Here is a 14,913-nt window from a genome sequence, read left to right on the forward strand (position 1 = left end):
TTTTCTCGATTATGGAGGTGGTAAAAGAGTTTGTCATAAAGGGTTACGTCGATGGAAGCTTTGACACTAATCCGGATGACTCTCAGTAGTAAACCGGATTCTTATAGTGGAGCAGTCATTTGGAATAGTTCCAAATGGAGCATGGTAGCAAGATCTATAGAATGACATAGAGATTTGTAAAGCACACACGGATCTGAAAGGTTCAGGCCTGTTGACTAGAACCTCTCTCACAAGCAAAACATGATAAACCCCACAACTTATTGGGTGTGAATCACATAGTGATGTGAACTAGATTATTGACTCTAGTGCAAGTGGGAGACTATTGGAAATATGCCCTAGAGGCAATAACAAATAAGTTATTATTATATTTTATTGTTCATGATAATCGTTCATTATCCATGCTAAAATTGTACTGATTGGAAACTCGAATTGATGTGTGGATACATAGACAACAAACTGTCCCTAGTAAGCCTTTATTGGACTAGCTCGTTGATCAAAGAAGGTCAAGGTTTCCTGGCCATAGACAAGAGTTGTCACTTGATAACGGGATCACATCATTAGGAGAATGATGTGATGGACAAGACGCAAACTATGAATGTAGCATGTGATCGTGTGAGTTTATTGCTATTGTTTTCTGCATGTCAAGTATATGTTCCTATGACCATGAGATCATGTAACTCACTAACACTGGAAGAATACCTTGTGTGTATCGAACGTCGCAATGTAACTAGGTGACTATAAAAGTCTACAGGTGTCTCTAAAGGTGTCCGTTGGGTTAGCATGGATCAAGAATAGGATTTGACACTCCGTGTGACGAAGAGGTATCTCAGGGCCCACTCGGTAATACAACATCACAACAAGCCTTGCAAGCAATGTGACCAAAGAGTTAGTCATGTGATTTCATTTTACGGAACGAGTAAAGAGACTTGCTAGTATCGAGATTGAACAAGGTATAGAGATACCGATGATCGAATCTCGGGCAAGTAACGTACCGAAGGACAAAGGGAATAATATACGTGATTAACTGAATCCTTGACATAGAGGTTCAACCGATAAGGATCTTCGTAGAATATGTAGGAGCCAATATGGATATCCATGTCTCGTGTTATTGACCGGAGCGTGCCTCAGGCCATGTCTACATAGTTCTCGAACCCGCACGGTCTGCACAATTAAGGTTCGGTGACGTTTCGGTAGAGTTGAATTAAGTATGTTGGCGACTGAATGTTGTTCGGAGTCCCGGATGAGATCTCAGACATCACGAGGAGTTTCAGAATGGTCCGCAGACGAAGATTGATATATAGGAAAGTGGTATTTGGATTCTGGAAAGATTTTGGGCATTACCCGTAAAGTATCGGGAATGGCGAATGAGTTCCGGGGTTCATCGGGAGTGTCACCCACCCGGAGGAGAACCACATAGGCCTAGAGGTGGCGCATCAGCCCCTAGTGGGATTGGCAGCCAGCCCCATGGGCCTATGGTCCAAATAGGAGTGAAGGGGGAGGACTCCTCCTCTTCTTGGGCACGGCCGGCCAACCCTAGGGGAGATCCTAGGGCGCCACCTTCCCCATCCCCCCTATATATAGCGGAGGGGAGAGAGGGCAGCAACACCTCAATCTAAAGCGCAGCCACCTCTCCCTCCCTCTAGTTCATTCCACCTTTAGTTTGGTTCGACAGTGCATGGCGAACCGTGCCGGATCAACTCCGCCACCATTGCCACCATGCCGTTAGGTTGTCGGAGAACTCAACTACCTCTCCGCTCCTTCTTGCTGGATCAAGAAGGCAGAGATCATCATCGAGCTGTACGTGTGCTGAACGCGGAGGTGTCGTCCGTTCTGCACTAGATCGAGACGGATCGTGATGGCATCGCGGGACGGATCATGACGAAATTGCGGGACGGATCGTGATTGGATCACGAAGACGTTCGACTACATTAACCACGTTATATACGTTTCCACTTAGCGATCTACAAGGGTATGTAGATGCACTTCCCCCTCTCATAGATGTTAATCTCCATAGATTGATCTTAGTGAGCGTAGGAAATTTTTTGCTTCCCATGCGACGTTCCCCAACATGTCACACCACCTCCGATACAACAACAACAAGCTAAATATGACACCTCCGCCAGCGCCACCGTGCATCACCTGCCGGTAGGAAGCATGACCTGACGTCTCCGTATAAGACGTCGTGCATAGCATCCAAGAGTGCCTTCACCTGCTGGTGACAAGCACTGCCCGACAACTTTGACACAGGCACATGTGTTACCTGCGGAGCCGAATCAAACCCGATATGATGGTGGAGGGTATGTCTCATACCGCCACCAACCTCAGAAAGACCATCACCACCTCGAGATCCAGACTCCGAGTCACCCACACGACCCCGACGTCTGCCGCCATTGATGAAGAGGGGCCGCCGAACAAATAGCCAACTCGTGTGGTACCATCACACGACGCCACTGCGAGCAAGAATGCGGCCAGAGCGCCACCATCGGATGGGCTGTAGGCTATTGTGCTGCCATGCAACAATAAGAATCTACAACCATCGCCTCCCCGCCGCAAGTTGGTGCAGATCCCGTTCCAAAGGCCCGCCGACCCGAAGAAAACAAGGCCGCCACGACCTCGGAACTGCCACCCCGGTCCCTTCAACCGGAGCATACTCTAGAAATGATGCCCTCAAGAGGGGACTCGGACGCAGAAGCATCGCCATCGCTCGATCTCAAAGAGATCAGGGGTTTCCCCCGGAGTTGTCGCGACCACTAGATCGGGCCTTGCCTATCCAGATCGCCGCCGGACAAGATCAACGCAAAGGACACACGACCACCGGAGGCCGCCGCCGCCATCATAGCTGATCATGCAACCGGATTGGCCGGAGGCCGCCGCCGCCATCATAGCTGATCATGCAGCTGGATTGGCCACCATCCGCGTGCGTGTGCCCGTGCGCGATCACCACGCCTCCTCCATGGATAGGGGCAGATCCCATCCGTGAAGAAAAAGGTTGCGATGAAGCACATGGGCGCACAGCCGCGACCACTGCCCCTCCCACCACCACCGGGCCTAGCGACGCGGGCAGAGGAGCGTTGCGTCGTCCACCCGTCGCTCGAGCCTCCCACCCGAGGAGAGCCACACTAGGGCACCAGGGACCCCGCCGGCGCCGGATCTGCACGGGGTTAGCCCGGCCAAGTCCACAGAACAGCGACGAGGGGAAGGAAGGGTGCGAGGGGGACCTAGTTGGAGTAGATCTCACCGCCGCCCGAGTCGCCCTGGGAGGTGGGTGACGCGGGGGCCTCCCTCGGTGCTGATGGTTTGAGTGAAATCTTTGGATTTAGTTATTACTTTAGAAATTCACATTTTCCTTATTTTCATCGATAAAAGCAAGATGTTACAACGATGCCTTCAACTAGGTAACAACGTAAATACGCTATCGCCGTCCGTCATGGGGAAATCAGTGTGGTTTTCATCATCGACCGCACCTTCCCGAACCCCACATCCGGAAAGATCTCCACCAGCCGCAAGGCCACCGCGGCCACCATCATCCAAAGTCGTCGCCCTAGCTTCCGATCCAGCACCTGTTAGCGTGTGCGTATGGTGTATCCCATAGGTTATAACATTGCCATGTAATACTCATAGATTATAGGATCTAACAAATGCCCCAAGCCTACGTGCCTACGATTGAGGGCGTGCATTGTATGTAGTCGGGTTCTTCTCAACAATATCAATACATGAGACAACTCTTCAACTTGGTATGAGATATCCAAGCTCTTGGCCATGGCTGACGACCACGGCTCTTCCTCCTCAATGAGCTCTCTCTTCTCCGTGAATTGGGCCGGCTGCCCGAACACGCCCAAGTCTACCTTAGGCTTTTGTTTTTTTTTTGAGCAAAATTGGTCTAATGGTCCTCTAGCCTATCGTGTCCGGCTCAAGCGCGGAAGTTGAATATCAAGGTGTTGCTAATTGTGTTGCCGTATCATGTTGAGTTCACCAATTGTTACATAAGCTACGACGGCCACCCACTAGAGCAACCATTGTGTACTGCAACAATGTTTTTACCACTTACCTCGCCTTCAACCCGGTCCAACATCAACGTACGAAGCATATTGAGATTGATCTTCATTTTGTACGGGATCATGTGGCACTTGGTGAAGCTCGTATTCTTCGCGTTCCATCCAACTCATAATTTGCGGATTTGTTCATCAAAGGTTTACCCTCTCATGTATTTTGTGAGTTTCATATGAGCTTGAACATCCTTTCAAACGGAGTTTCTGCTAAGGTGGGTGTTAGTGTGTACATATGTTGTATTCCGCACGTCGTAAAGTTGCCATGTAATGCTAGATTATAGGAGTACGATCTAACAGATGGTCAGATGCCCCAGGCCTGCGTGCCTACGAGACAGTTTTTCACTTTTTCAACTCCCCAGAGTGTTGCCAGCAGTGATCCCGTGATCCGTAGACCCTTACTTAAATTACTGATGTAAAAGACTGTTGCCAGCAGTGCAGTCGTGTAGCAGCTAGTGTGCGTAGTACAACCGAGATCGATCCATGTATGAAACGACAAAGACCGACAATCATAGTACAGCTAGTACTGTCATATAATTAATCATCAAATAAGCTACGACTACTATACTCCAGTGATTAAGTAGCACTTCAAATTAAGGAGGGACTGCCAGTACAGATTTGCTATAGCTGGCATACAAGTACTACAAATCAAGCATAACAACTAGCCGGATGGAGCGCCCGTGCCTGGCCTCAAAGGTACTTTACTAACTTGTGGCACAAAATGAAATTTCAGTGGCACCCATTCTTCTTCATTGTCAGGAAGTCAACCAACGTGATACTCGGTGGAGCGTCCGTGCTCGATCTCGTCCTGATCGTCGTCGTCTTCCACAGCCTGTCCCCGCCGTGCTCTCTCACGGTGCTGCTCGTCGTCTCAGATGCCACATTGTAGAACTACAGGCGTACAAATTAACTTCTCATTTTAGATTGATTGATGATAGTACAGATATGCCAGCCTTCAAAATCGGTCGACGCTACGTACATTGTAGCTTCGTATGCAAATTATGACGTGGCGATTAAGCAAAGTACCCTTCATAATGGACAGGTTAAGTCTTGATTTTACACGGCTTTCGTCAGATGTTTTTAGTTACCTCGCACACGCCGTGTAGGAGCAGCCTCTGGAACGGGTCCTGGACGTCCAGCGCAAGCAAGCCCGTGTCGTCCCTCGTGTCTTGGATGAAGGCCCTCACTCGTTCCTGCAAAAATTGAACCAGAGACACTTCAATGCTAACTTCTAAACAACCATGGAATCAACGCTGACATAGAAATAATATGCACATGGCTTCCAGTTGTTTCATATATATAGACATGGGCACATGGCTTCCAGTTATTCCATATATATAGACATGGGCACATGGCTTCCACTTGGAGGTAACTAATGTAATTATTCCAGTTTGGTAACTACTGCAATTACTTTGGGTAACATTGCTGAAAGATTTCAGAGTTTCCAAAGGACACTAACTTATGTGTTGTATCGTCCCAAGCGTGTTCACGCACAGAGCTGAAAGTGCATTGTATATACTTGGTTCAGAAAAGGAAACAGAAGAAGCTACACATACTTCGTATATCCGAAGCAGGTCAGGTAGGAAGTTCCTCTTGATAACTTCTCTTGTCTGGCGATCAATACGGTGCCAAGCGTTCATCGCATTCGCCTCGTCTTCGTCCAAACGACTGTTCTTCCGATCCGTGCATGATTGTCTCACGTGAAATTGTAACAAGTTTGCCTAGACACCATAAATTTTGCAAGTAATCAATAACCCACATCTTAGTAGTAGAGTAGAGTATAATCTATCTCTGCGCGCATGCATTTGTGCCTGGTATATACTGTATTCTAGTATATGGTGGCATACCTGAACATCCATGTCGATGGTCCTGAAGACATCCCATGCAGCAGCAGAACCTGTCATGCAGAATGCAGACAGGGGCAGCTCCTCACCTACATAACATGCGCGCATGCACACGGTCGATCAGAATATACACTACATACTTCTACAAGCGAGCTGTGAGGTCGGCTAGTTTCACAGTGTTGGCCCAGATCCCTCCGACTCGTCGAGTACCTTCCGACCAGACGGATGTCACTGACCGAAGCTGACTTCCACACACGCAACTAGCCGATGCTTTTGACCAGAACGTCGTACGTCTCCGAAGCTAGCTAGACCAAGCAAGCAAGCACATAGGTTGATGGATTTCCACGTACACTACCGCATGCACATGCTTATCAATCCTGCCAGCGTATTGCTCGATCGATGCCACAACTCGCCGAGAGACCCACACACGCGAGACGCCGAGTTGGATGGCTACAGGACCGTATTGGCCCTGCTATGGCTTTGTATTGATCTTCTTGGTACAAAGACTACACAGGGGTATACGTATATATATTGCTAAGCTAGGCCTACTGCAAACCGACTCAGTTTGCAATACTACTACTAATCCTACTCGGTTTGCAATACTAACCAAATTAGGACACACGTGTACGTTTAGACTACAACTAGGTTAATTACTACATTCACCTCCTTAACCTTGTTGATATGTCTTCATTGCTTGCACTCCGACTTTCTTCCTCATCTCGATGAACTTCTGTCGACCGAGGGACTTGGTGAAAATATCGGCAAGCTTGTCCTTCGTATTCACGTGCAGAACTTCTATCATCCCTTCCTCAACGCACTCCCGGATATGATGGAACCGGGTATCTATGTGCTTGCTCCTTTCGTGATGAACCGGATTTTTGCACAATGAGATTGCAGCTTGGTTGTCAATCTTTAATGACACCTTCTGCACCTCCCGCTTTGCAAGAATAGCTAGGAGTCTTCTCAGCCAAACTGCTTGACAAGCCGCCGTGCTTGCCGCTATGTATTCTGCCTCGCATGAAGACAGTGCCACCACCTTTTGCTTCTGAGAATTCCAGCTAATCGGACTCGGGCCAAGGTAGAAAACCATGCCCGTTGTGCTCTTTCGGTCATCAACATCACCTGCCATGTCACTATCTGAATATCCACCAAGGATCAATCCTTCCTTTCCCTTTCTGTACGTGCAGCCAAGATTAATTATGCCTTTCACATAGCGTAGAATTTGATTGACCGCGCTCATGTGTTCGGTTGTCGGTTTCTCCATGAAACGACTCACGATCCCGACTGAATAAGCCAAGTCAGGTCGGGTATGCACCAAGTATCTTAGGCTGCCCACAACGCTTCGATACATTGTGGTGTCCACCGGCGGATTTGAGCTACGCTTGCTCAACTTGTGACGTTGGTCCATTGGAACTTGTGTTGCGTAGCAATCTGACATGCCACACTTGTCCAATAACTTGACCGCGTAAGCCGATTGACATAGGGAAATCTCTCCGGAGCTTTGCTTCACTTCGATGCCCAAGTAATAGCTGAGTAATCCCAGATCACTCATGCTAAACTTGTTCTTCATTTGCGCCTTGAAACGTTCAATTTCTTGTACGCTATCTCCGGTGATAATCAGATCGTCGACATAAACTCCAACTAGCAGGTTTGACCCTTTGGAGTTCTTCGTATAGACTGCGTGCTCGAGGGGACATCTCTTGAACCCGAGCGAGACCAGACTTCGGTCTAACTTTGAGTTCCAAGCTCTTTGCGCTTGCTTTAACCCGTAAAGTGCCTTCTTGAGCTTGTAAACTTTTCCTTCTTCGCCTTTCTTCTCGTAGCCGAGGGGTTGTTCCACGTACACTTCTTCTGTGAGATCGCCGTTGAGGAAAGCGGATTTAACATCCATATGATGAACCTTCCGATCCTCTTGTGCTGCCAAAGCTAGGAGCACTCTCACCGTCTCGATTCGAGCAACCGGTGCAAACACCTCATCATAGTCAACTCCTTGACGTTGAACGTAGCCCTTTGCAACGAGTCTTGCCTTGTACTTCACAATGGCACCCTCCGTGTCCTTCTTTAACTTGTAAACCCACTTCAAACCTATCGTCTTTTGGTTTGGAGGTCGGGTTACCAAAGTCCACGTGCCATTGCTCTCAATTGCCTTCATCTCCTCATCCATGGCGTGCGTCCAGCTAGGACTTTTTCTCGCCTCTATGAAGTTCGCCGGCTCCTCAACTCCGAACAGACATAGTCCGGAGTACTCGAGCGTAACTGGCTTTGTGTACTTGTAGACTTTCTTGAGGGTCTTGTAGCGACGAGGCCCTGAGGAGTCCGTTGTGGCTTGCGAAGGAGGCGACACAAATTGTGTCGGTGTTGATGCACTTGAGGAAGACGGCTGAGACCTTGGTGTGTCATCGACATCCGTGTCGTCGGCGTAGTCGTGATGACCGTGACCATCATCTTGATTGTCGTCGTCACTATGCGCCTCGTTGTCGATGTTGTCGTCGAGATCTCCGCCTGTGTCGTGCGCGGCGTTGTCGCTATCTCCTTGCGACCTATGCGCGTCGTCGTCGGTGTCGGCACCATGATGATCACTACCATTGTGGTCACCTTGGTTGGGCGTCTTGCCAATCACCTGGACATCCTCCCTTGCATCATCATCAGTTGAAAATTCAACTGCAAATATGTTACTGTTTGGAGCATCATCGGCTGCGGCGCTCCAATTCCACGCTTGGTTTTCTTCAAACACGACGTCGCTGAAATCCGTAGACGCTTGGTTTGTGGATCGTAGAAACGGTATGCCTTGGTGCCAGAACTGCTCTCGTATCCGATGAACACCATCTTGGTGCTACGATCGGCAAGCTTTGAGAGGTGCAGCTCCGCCGTCTTCACATGTGCCACGCACCCGAATGTCCGTAGATGAGACACATTCGGCTTACGTCCATAAATTGCTTCATACGGAGTCTTGCCGATCACCGCCTCTGTTGGAGCCCGGTTGAGAAGATAGACCGCCGTCGAGACAGCTTCTCCCCAAAAAGTCCCTGGCAGGTTCTTGCTCTTGAGTAAACTCCTTGCCATGTCAACGACGGTTCGATTGCGCCTTTCAACGACCCCATTCTGTTGCGGCGTGTAAGGTGCCGTGAGGAACCTCTTTATGCCAATCTTCTCGCAGTAGTCGTTGAACTCATTCGACGTAAACTCTCCGCCGCGATCTGTCCGTAGAGCGCGAACCTTCAGCTTGTGTTCCATCTCTGTTGCAGCCTTCAATTTCTTGAATGCTTCAAACGCCTCATCTTTAGATCGTAGGAGAATGACCCACATATATCTCGAGTAGTCGTCTACCACAAGGAAGAAATACTTCTTTCCAGCGTGAGTTGCCGGGGTGATAGGGCCACATAGATCACCATGGAGCAGCTCGAGTGCATCACTTGCACGATAGGTAGACTGAGCAGGGAATGGCCTGCGGTGCTGTTTTCCAACCAAGCACCCGTCACATACTCGATCAACATGGTCGATAACTGGCATCCCGGATACCATCTGCATCTTTGACATCTTCTTCAAGGCGTAGAAGTTAACGTGTCCAAATCTAGCATGCCATAACCACGAATCATCATCACTCTTGGCAAGCCAACACTCCGGTTGAGATTGATCAAGGTTGAGGATATAGAGCCTATTCCGTGTGCGATTAACACGAGCTAGCACGTTTCGGAGGTTGTCGAAGATCGTCATCACTCCGCTCTCTATATTCACCTTGCATCCATTCTCGTCAAGCTTCCCAATAGAGATGATGTTGTTGCGCAGCCGTGGGACGTAGTACACTCCGGTGAGTATGCGATGTTCGCCTGTGAGACCCTCAAAGAGGACAGATCCTTGCCCGCAAATCTCCACAGCTGAACCATCACCGAACTTGACCGAGCCTTCAACATCGTATTCCAGCTCGAGGAATTTCTCCTTGCACCCCGTCATGTGGTTACTGGCACCCGTGTCGAGATACCACGACACGTTCTGATCACCGGATAACTTTGGTGTCACTTTTTCCTCATGAAGTAGCACCTTCCGGCTTGGTTTTACAACCACCGTTTCAGCGAGATCACAAACTTCGGCCATCAGAAGACCTGGACCTTCGTCTTCCTGCTTTGCCAAATTTTCCTTGATCTCCCGCTTGTTAGGCTTTGAACAGTCCTTCGCAAAGTGACCCATCTTATTGCAGTTATAGCACTTGACCTCGGACAAGTCCAAGTTCCGTGGTTTCTGCTCTTTAGATTGGCCCGCCTTACCACGACCTTGTGGTTTGCCTTTTCCTTTGCCTTTTCCGGTTTGTCCATCGCCCTTCGTGTTGCTTGAGCCTTCGCCACCGTCACGCCTTCCTTTGCTACTTGGGGCCTCCCAATCTGTGCGCGAGTACATGAGTTGGTCACTACCTCCTCCTTTGCCTTTCCGACAGCCACGGGTATTCTCTTCCCATGTCCGCAATCGTCCGATCGCCTCCGTTATGGTCATGTCGTCGATGTCGTAAAGCTGCTCGAGCGTGCCGATGATGTACGTGAATTTATAAGTGACAGAACTGAAAAACTTCTCCACGATCTCGGTCTCATCGAGCTTTGCACCAAGCGCGCGGATCTCTCCCACCAAAGTAGTAAGACGCATGGCGTAGTCATTCACCGATTCAGTTTCCTCCATCTGCAACTTGTGAAATTGGCGCTTCAGCACTTGTGCTCGAGCCTTGGTGACGCGATCTTCTCCGATCCTCATCTCCTTGAGTGCGTTCCACGCCTCTCTTGCCGTCTCGAACTTCGCCAATGTCATTAGTACGGAATCCGGCACAGACTGGGCTATGGCGGCCATGGCACCTTCGTCGCGCTCCTCGTCGACGTCGTCGTCCGTGATGGCCTCCCACACTCGAAGGGGTCGAAGAATAATCTTCATCTTCACCGCCCACACGCCGTAGTTGGCGTCGGTGAGCATCGGGTACTGGATGGGGATGTTGCGATGCGCCTGGACGTTAGCGCCGCTCGTTCCTCCACCACTGGTTGCTGACTTGACGCCCTTCTTCACCTTGTCGCCGTTCTTGTTCGCCTTGGCACCGCCGCTGCCGGACTCGACCGACTCAGCGTCGCTGTCCGTCATCGTAGATCGTAGATCGTTGAGGCTCTAGATACCAATTGTTGGCCCAGATCCCTCCGACTCGTCGAGTACCTTCCGACGAGACGGATGTCACTGACCGAAGCTGACTTCCACACACGCAACTAGCCGATGCTTTTGACCAGAACGTCGTATGTCTCCGAAGCTAGCTAGACCAAGCAAGCAAGCACATAGGTTGATGGATTTCCACGTACACTACCGCATGCACATGCTTATCAATCCTGCCAGCGTATTGCTCGATCGATGCCACAACTCGCCGAGAGACCCACACACGCGAGACGCCGAGTTGGATGGCTACAGGACCGTATCGGCCGTGCTATGGCTTTGTATTGATCTTCTTGGTACAAAGACTACACAGGGGTATACGTATATATATTACTAAGCTAGGCCTACCGCAAACCGACTCGGTTTGCAATACTACTACTAATCCTACTCGGTTTGCAATACTAACCAAATTAGGACACACGTGTACGTTTAGACTACAACTAGGTTAATTACTACACACAGATGGACTGGAATTTGTTTGTTTGATTGATTGATTGATTGATTGATTACCCCATGGCGGCGGAGCGAAGAGGCCTTTGATCTCGTCGGCGCCAAGACGGGGGACCAGCTCCAGCAGCAGGCGATCGTTGAGCCACCGGCACGATCTCCTGTTGCTAACCTGCACATAATAATATATACGGTGCGTTTTGGCATTTGTTAATGTAAGCCATGTACTACCAGCAGCAGGAATGATTCCTGATGCACACAAATTAATCAACTGCAACTTTCATACTCCATGGAATTTGTTAATTGGAACTTTCATACTACTACTTTCATGTACTACAGGAGTATTGATTAACTGTATGTACTACTACTACTACATGACTAATAACTACATGGAATTGGCACGTTCACGCACCATCGAGTTTTCACATTGTTAGCATAACAAGCCGTGTACCTTGGTGGTGCCAATGTCGTCTTCCAGGGCCTGGATCTTGGTCTCGATCGTCGTCTGTCCAATGAAGGGGGAAGAGGAGAACTGGTCCCTCTCCCTCCACAGCAGGCCTGCAGCCACCATGGATCCTTGGCACGAACTCTCTCTCTCTCTCTCTCTCTCTCTCTCTCTCTCTCTCTCTCTCTCTCTCTCTCTCTCTCTCTCTCTCTCTCTCTCTCTCTCTCTCTCTCTCTCTCTCTCTCTCTCTCTCTCTCTCTCTCTCTCTCTCTCTCTCTCTCTCATTTGCCACAAACAACACCGGTTTTTCATCCAACAATCATTTTTCTCTGAATTTTAGCACAACAGCCAAGAAATGGAATTGGATAACAATTGTGATTCCAGTATCATATGGAATAGAAAAAATGGATACAACACCTGCTCCTCCAGCCAATAATCAAAGTTGCAAGTCAGAACTAATTCGAGAGTTCAGTTCCTCTTTCTTTCTCTGTTGGTTGGTGTTAGCAAACACCGTGATGTTTCTATGCTTCTATAACCTTCGTACAGTTAGCACACACACGGAACCAAAACCACACCGTATATTTTACTGCAGAATGCTCCTAGATCCGATCCACCAAAGGAAATATGCACGTTATTGTAAACTTGCCTCTGTTGTATTTCCCTCCTCGTGACACAGACATCAAATCAAAAAACTGATCTTGTAGGCCTTTGCTGGTGATCAAATCCATATGTGTTATTGTGGTGCTAGCCAACTAAAGATCTAGCAGTTTAGATGGGGGCATCTTTTTCAGATAGAATTGCCGCAAGCAAAACGAGTTAATTAACAGGAACCATTCGCGTCATTAATAACAGCTCGTGGACAATATCTGAACTCTGCAGAGTGTGACAGTGATCAGTGTTCACACTCAAGTTATTACGGACGGAGGAGAAGATGCATTGCATCTTCAGATTCAGAAGGAGACAGTGATGCCCAAGAGAGATCCACGAGGTGAGCTATGAACTCGGCAAGGTCCGGCTAGCTCGCCGCCGTCACGAGCTTCCCGTCGGCGACCGCACGCCTCGCCCTTGCGGTTCGTCGGGGACGCGGCATCCCACGGCGTCCAGCACGCGGAAGGGCACATTCGCCTCGTAGTCCTGTTGTGCCGATCATCAGTTCATCACACCACAATTAGTAATTCCAGATGTTTCAAGAACGGAGGGAGGGGAGGGGGGAGATGTGGCTAGTTGTAGGACGCGTTTGATAGGTGGCACGCAGGAGCTGCGCGATGGCGGTCGGCGACGCAGAGGCTGAAGGGATCGGGCTCGACCCAGGTCCCGCCGGCCAGCTCCACCAGGGGCCGCAGGCTGAAGAAGGCGGTGCACTGGACGCCGGCCAGCTCCACCAGGGGCCGCAGGCTGAAGAAGGCGGTGCACCGGACGCTGCCCATGGCGCCCGCGGCGGCGAGCAGGACCTGGCTCTGGCACGTGAGCACGACCGTCCTGCGCAGCTCGCCAGCGAACGCCCGGACGACCACGACCGCCTCGGGGTCAACGCTGAGCTGCTCCACGAAGCGGTCGCCCGAGACGACGAGCGCGTCGTACAAGGACGGGTCGGCCGCCGCGGCGGTGACGCGGAAGCGGTGGCCGGGGAGCTCCGTGTAGAGCTCGTAGCCGAGGAAGTCATGCACGGCGGTGGGGCAGGGGTCGCCGGGTGTCTTGCCCGGCGGGGCGCAGTGGACGGCGACGCCCAGGCCGGCCAGCGCGTAGAAGGGCACGGCCGCCTCGTAGTCCTCAAAGATCTCGTCTGTAATCAGATCGAAGCCCCGAGGGCCGAAGCCCCCGCGCCCAGCCATCGCGCCGCCTGTCGCCCGCCGAGATCCGCGAGCCGCCGCCTCCGCGAGCCGCCGCCCCTCCCCATGGTCTAGCTCGGCCAGAGCTGCAACCTCTGCAGCCGTTCCCCGTCGATATCCGCGCGCCGCCGCCCTCTGCATGGCCTAGTTCGGCCAGAGCTGCAACCTCTGCAACCGTTCCCCACCGAGATCCGCGCCACGACCCGAAACGTTTTTTTCACTTACTATAGGAGTGCGGGTTGATTTCGAAAGAACAGAAGGACTTTTCTGCAAAAACGCCAGCGACGGACGACAGAAGCGCTCAACGCTTTATTATTAGGGAAGAAGGGAAACGTTTCAATACGACGCGTCGGTAGCTCGTTCGCTCGCGCGGGGTCATGCAACATTTTTCGTGTGCGCATTTTGCTGGTTAGTGGATGCAACTTTTATACCATGTAAATTTGCTGTAATTACTGTTTAATTTTGCTACTAGTGTTTTTCATTTGTTACATCTGTCCGCTAAAAAAGCTGCATCCACGGTTGGTTGCAACTCAAGTTCGTTGGATTTTTGCTAGAACCGACGTTTTGACTTTTGCTACAACCGTGTTAATTTTTGCTACAACCGGCATCATTTTTTGATGTAACCGTTCACTAAAAAAGTTGCATACACGTTCACGTAGATTTTTGCTACAACCGGCGTTTGACTTTTGCTACCACGCACCATCAACTTTGTTTTTTTTTGCTACGATCACGTAGATATTTTTTTTCTACAAATTTTTTTGTTGCAACCGTTGACGAAAATTGCTGCATCGCGTTGAAATTTTGCTGCATCGGGGAAAAAGTGTTGCGTGAAGATCTAACGGTGTGGACGCGCGGCGGTTGGCGGATCGTGCGGCCGGCCGAAAGTTTCGGTCGACGCGCCGGCGCAGCACTGGCCTTTTGTAATTGACGATTTTTTTTTGATTTTTGTGAACATTTTAACAAAATCTATGAATGGACTGTGCTAATTTCGAGTCGACTTTAGGTTAGCGACAGATCTACACGATTCCTTCAGTACGTGATCGCTATCATCCCATGTTCGTGTGCACTGATTTTTTTTCCTTCACTCAAAAACCATAGTGAATCACTAGTGGTTTTTCGCTGCATAATAT

The 14,913-nt window shown here is 50.0% G+C and overlaps 1 protein-coding gene and 1 pseudogene across 1 annotated transcript; both read right to left on the reverse strand.

Moving 5' to 3' along the window:
- Positions 1-4,729: 4,729 nt before the first annotated feature.
- Positions 4,730-12,080, reverse strand: LOC123446251. The gene is made up of 6 exons (XM_045122925.1): positions 11,961-12,080; positions 11,573-11,681; positions 5,894-5,979; positions 5,603-5,767; positions 5,135-5,239; positions 4,730-4,937 (listed from the first exon to the last, which is right to left on the reverse strand). The coding sequence occupies exons 1-6, from the start codon at positions 12,078-12,080 to the stop codon at positions 4,776-4,778; spliced, it is 747 nt and encodes a 248-aa protein (XP_044978860.1). The 3' UTR covers positions 4,730-4,775.
- Positions 12,081-12,904: 824 nt separating this feature from the next.
- Positions 12,905-13,924, reverse strand: LOC123450360 (annotated as a pseudogene).
- Positions 13,925-14,913: the final 989 nt, after the last annotated feature.

The sequence above is a fragment of the Hordeum vulgare genome, chromosome 4H (genome assembly GCF_904849725.1).
Source record: "Hordeum vulgare subsp. vulgare chromosome 4H, MorexV3_pseudomolecules_assembly, whole genome shotgun sequence".
Lineage (NCBI taxonomy): Eukaryota > Viridiplantae > Streptophyta > Magnoliopsida > Poales > Poaceae > Hordeum > Hordeum vulgare.

Excerpts from the sequence above, each read along its gene's own strand:
- LOC123446251 (XM_045122925.1), bottom strand. The coding sequence starts at position 12,080 with ATGGTGGCTGCAGGCCTGCTGTGGAGGGAGAGGGACCAGTTCTCCTCT. Across the intron at positions 5,768-5,893 it reads CCATCGACATGGATGTTCAG|GCAAACTTGTTACAATTTCA; the intron begins GTATGCCACCAT and ends TATGGTGTCTAG. Across the intron at positions 5,240-5,602 it reads ACCTGCTTCGGATATACGAA|GAACGAGTGAGGGCCTTCAT; the intron begins GTATGTGTAGCT and ends CAATTTTTGCAG.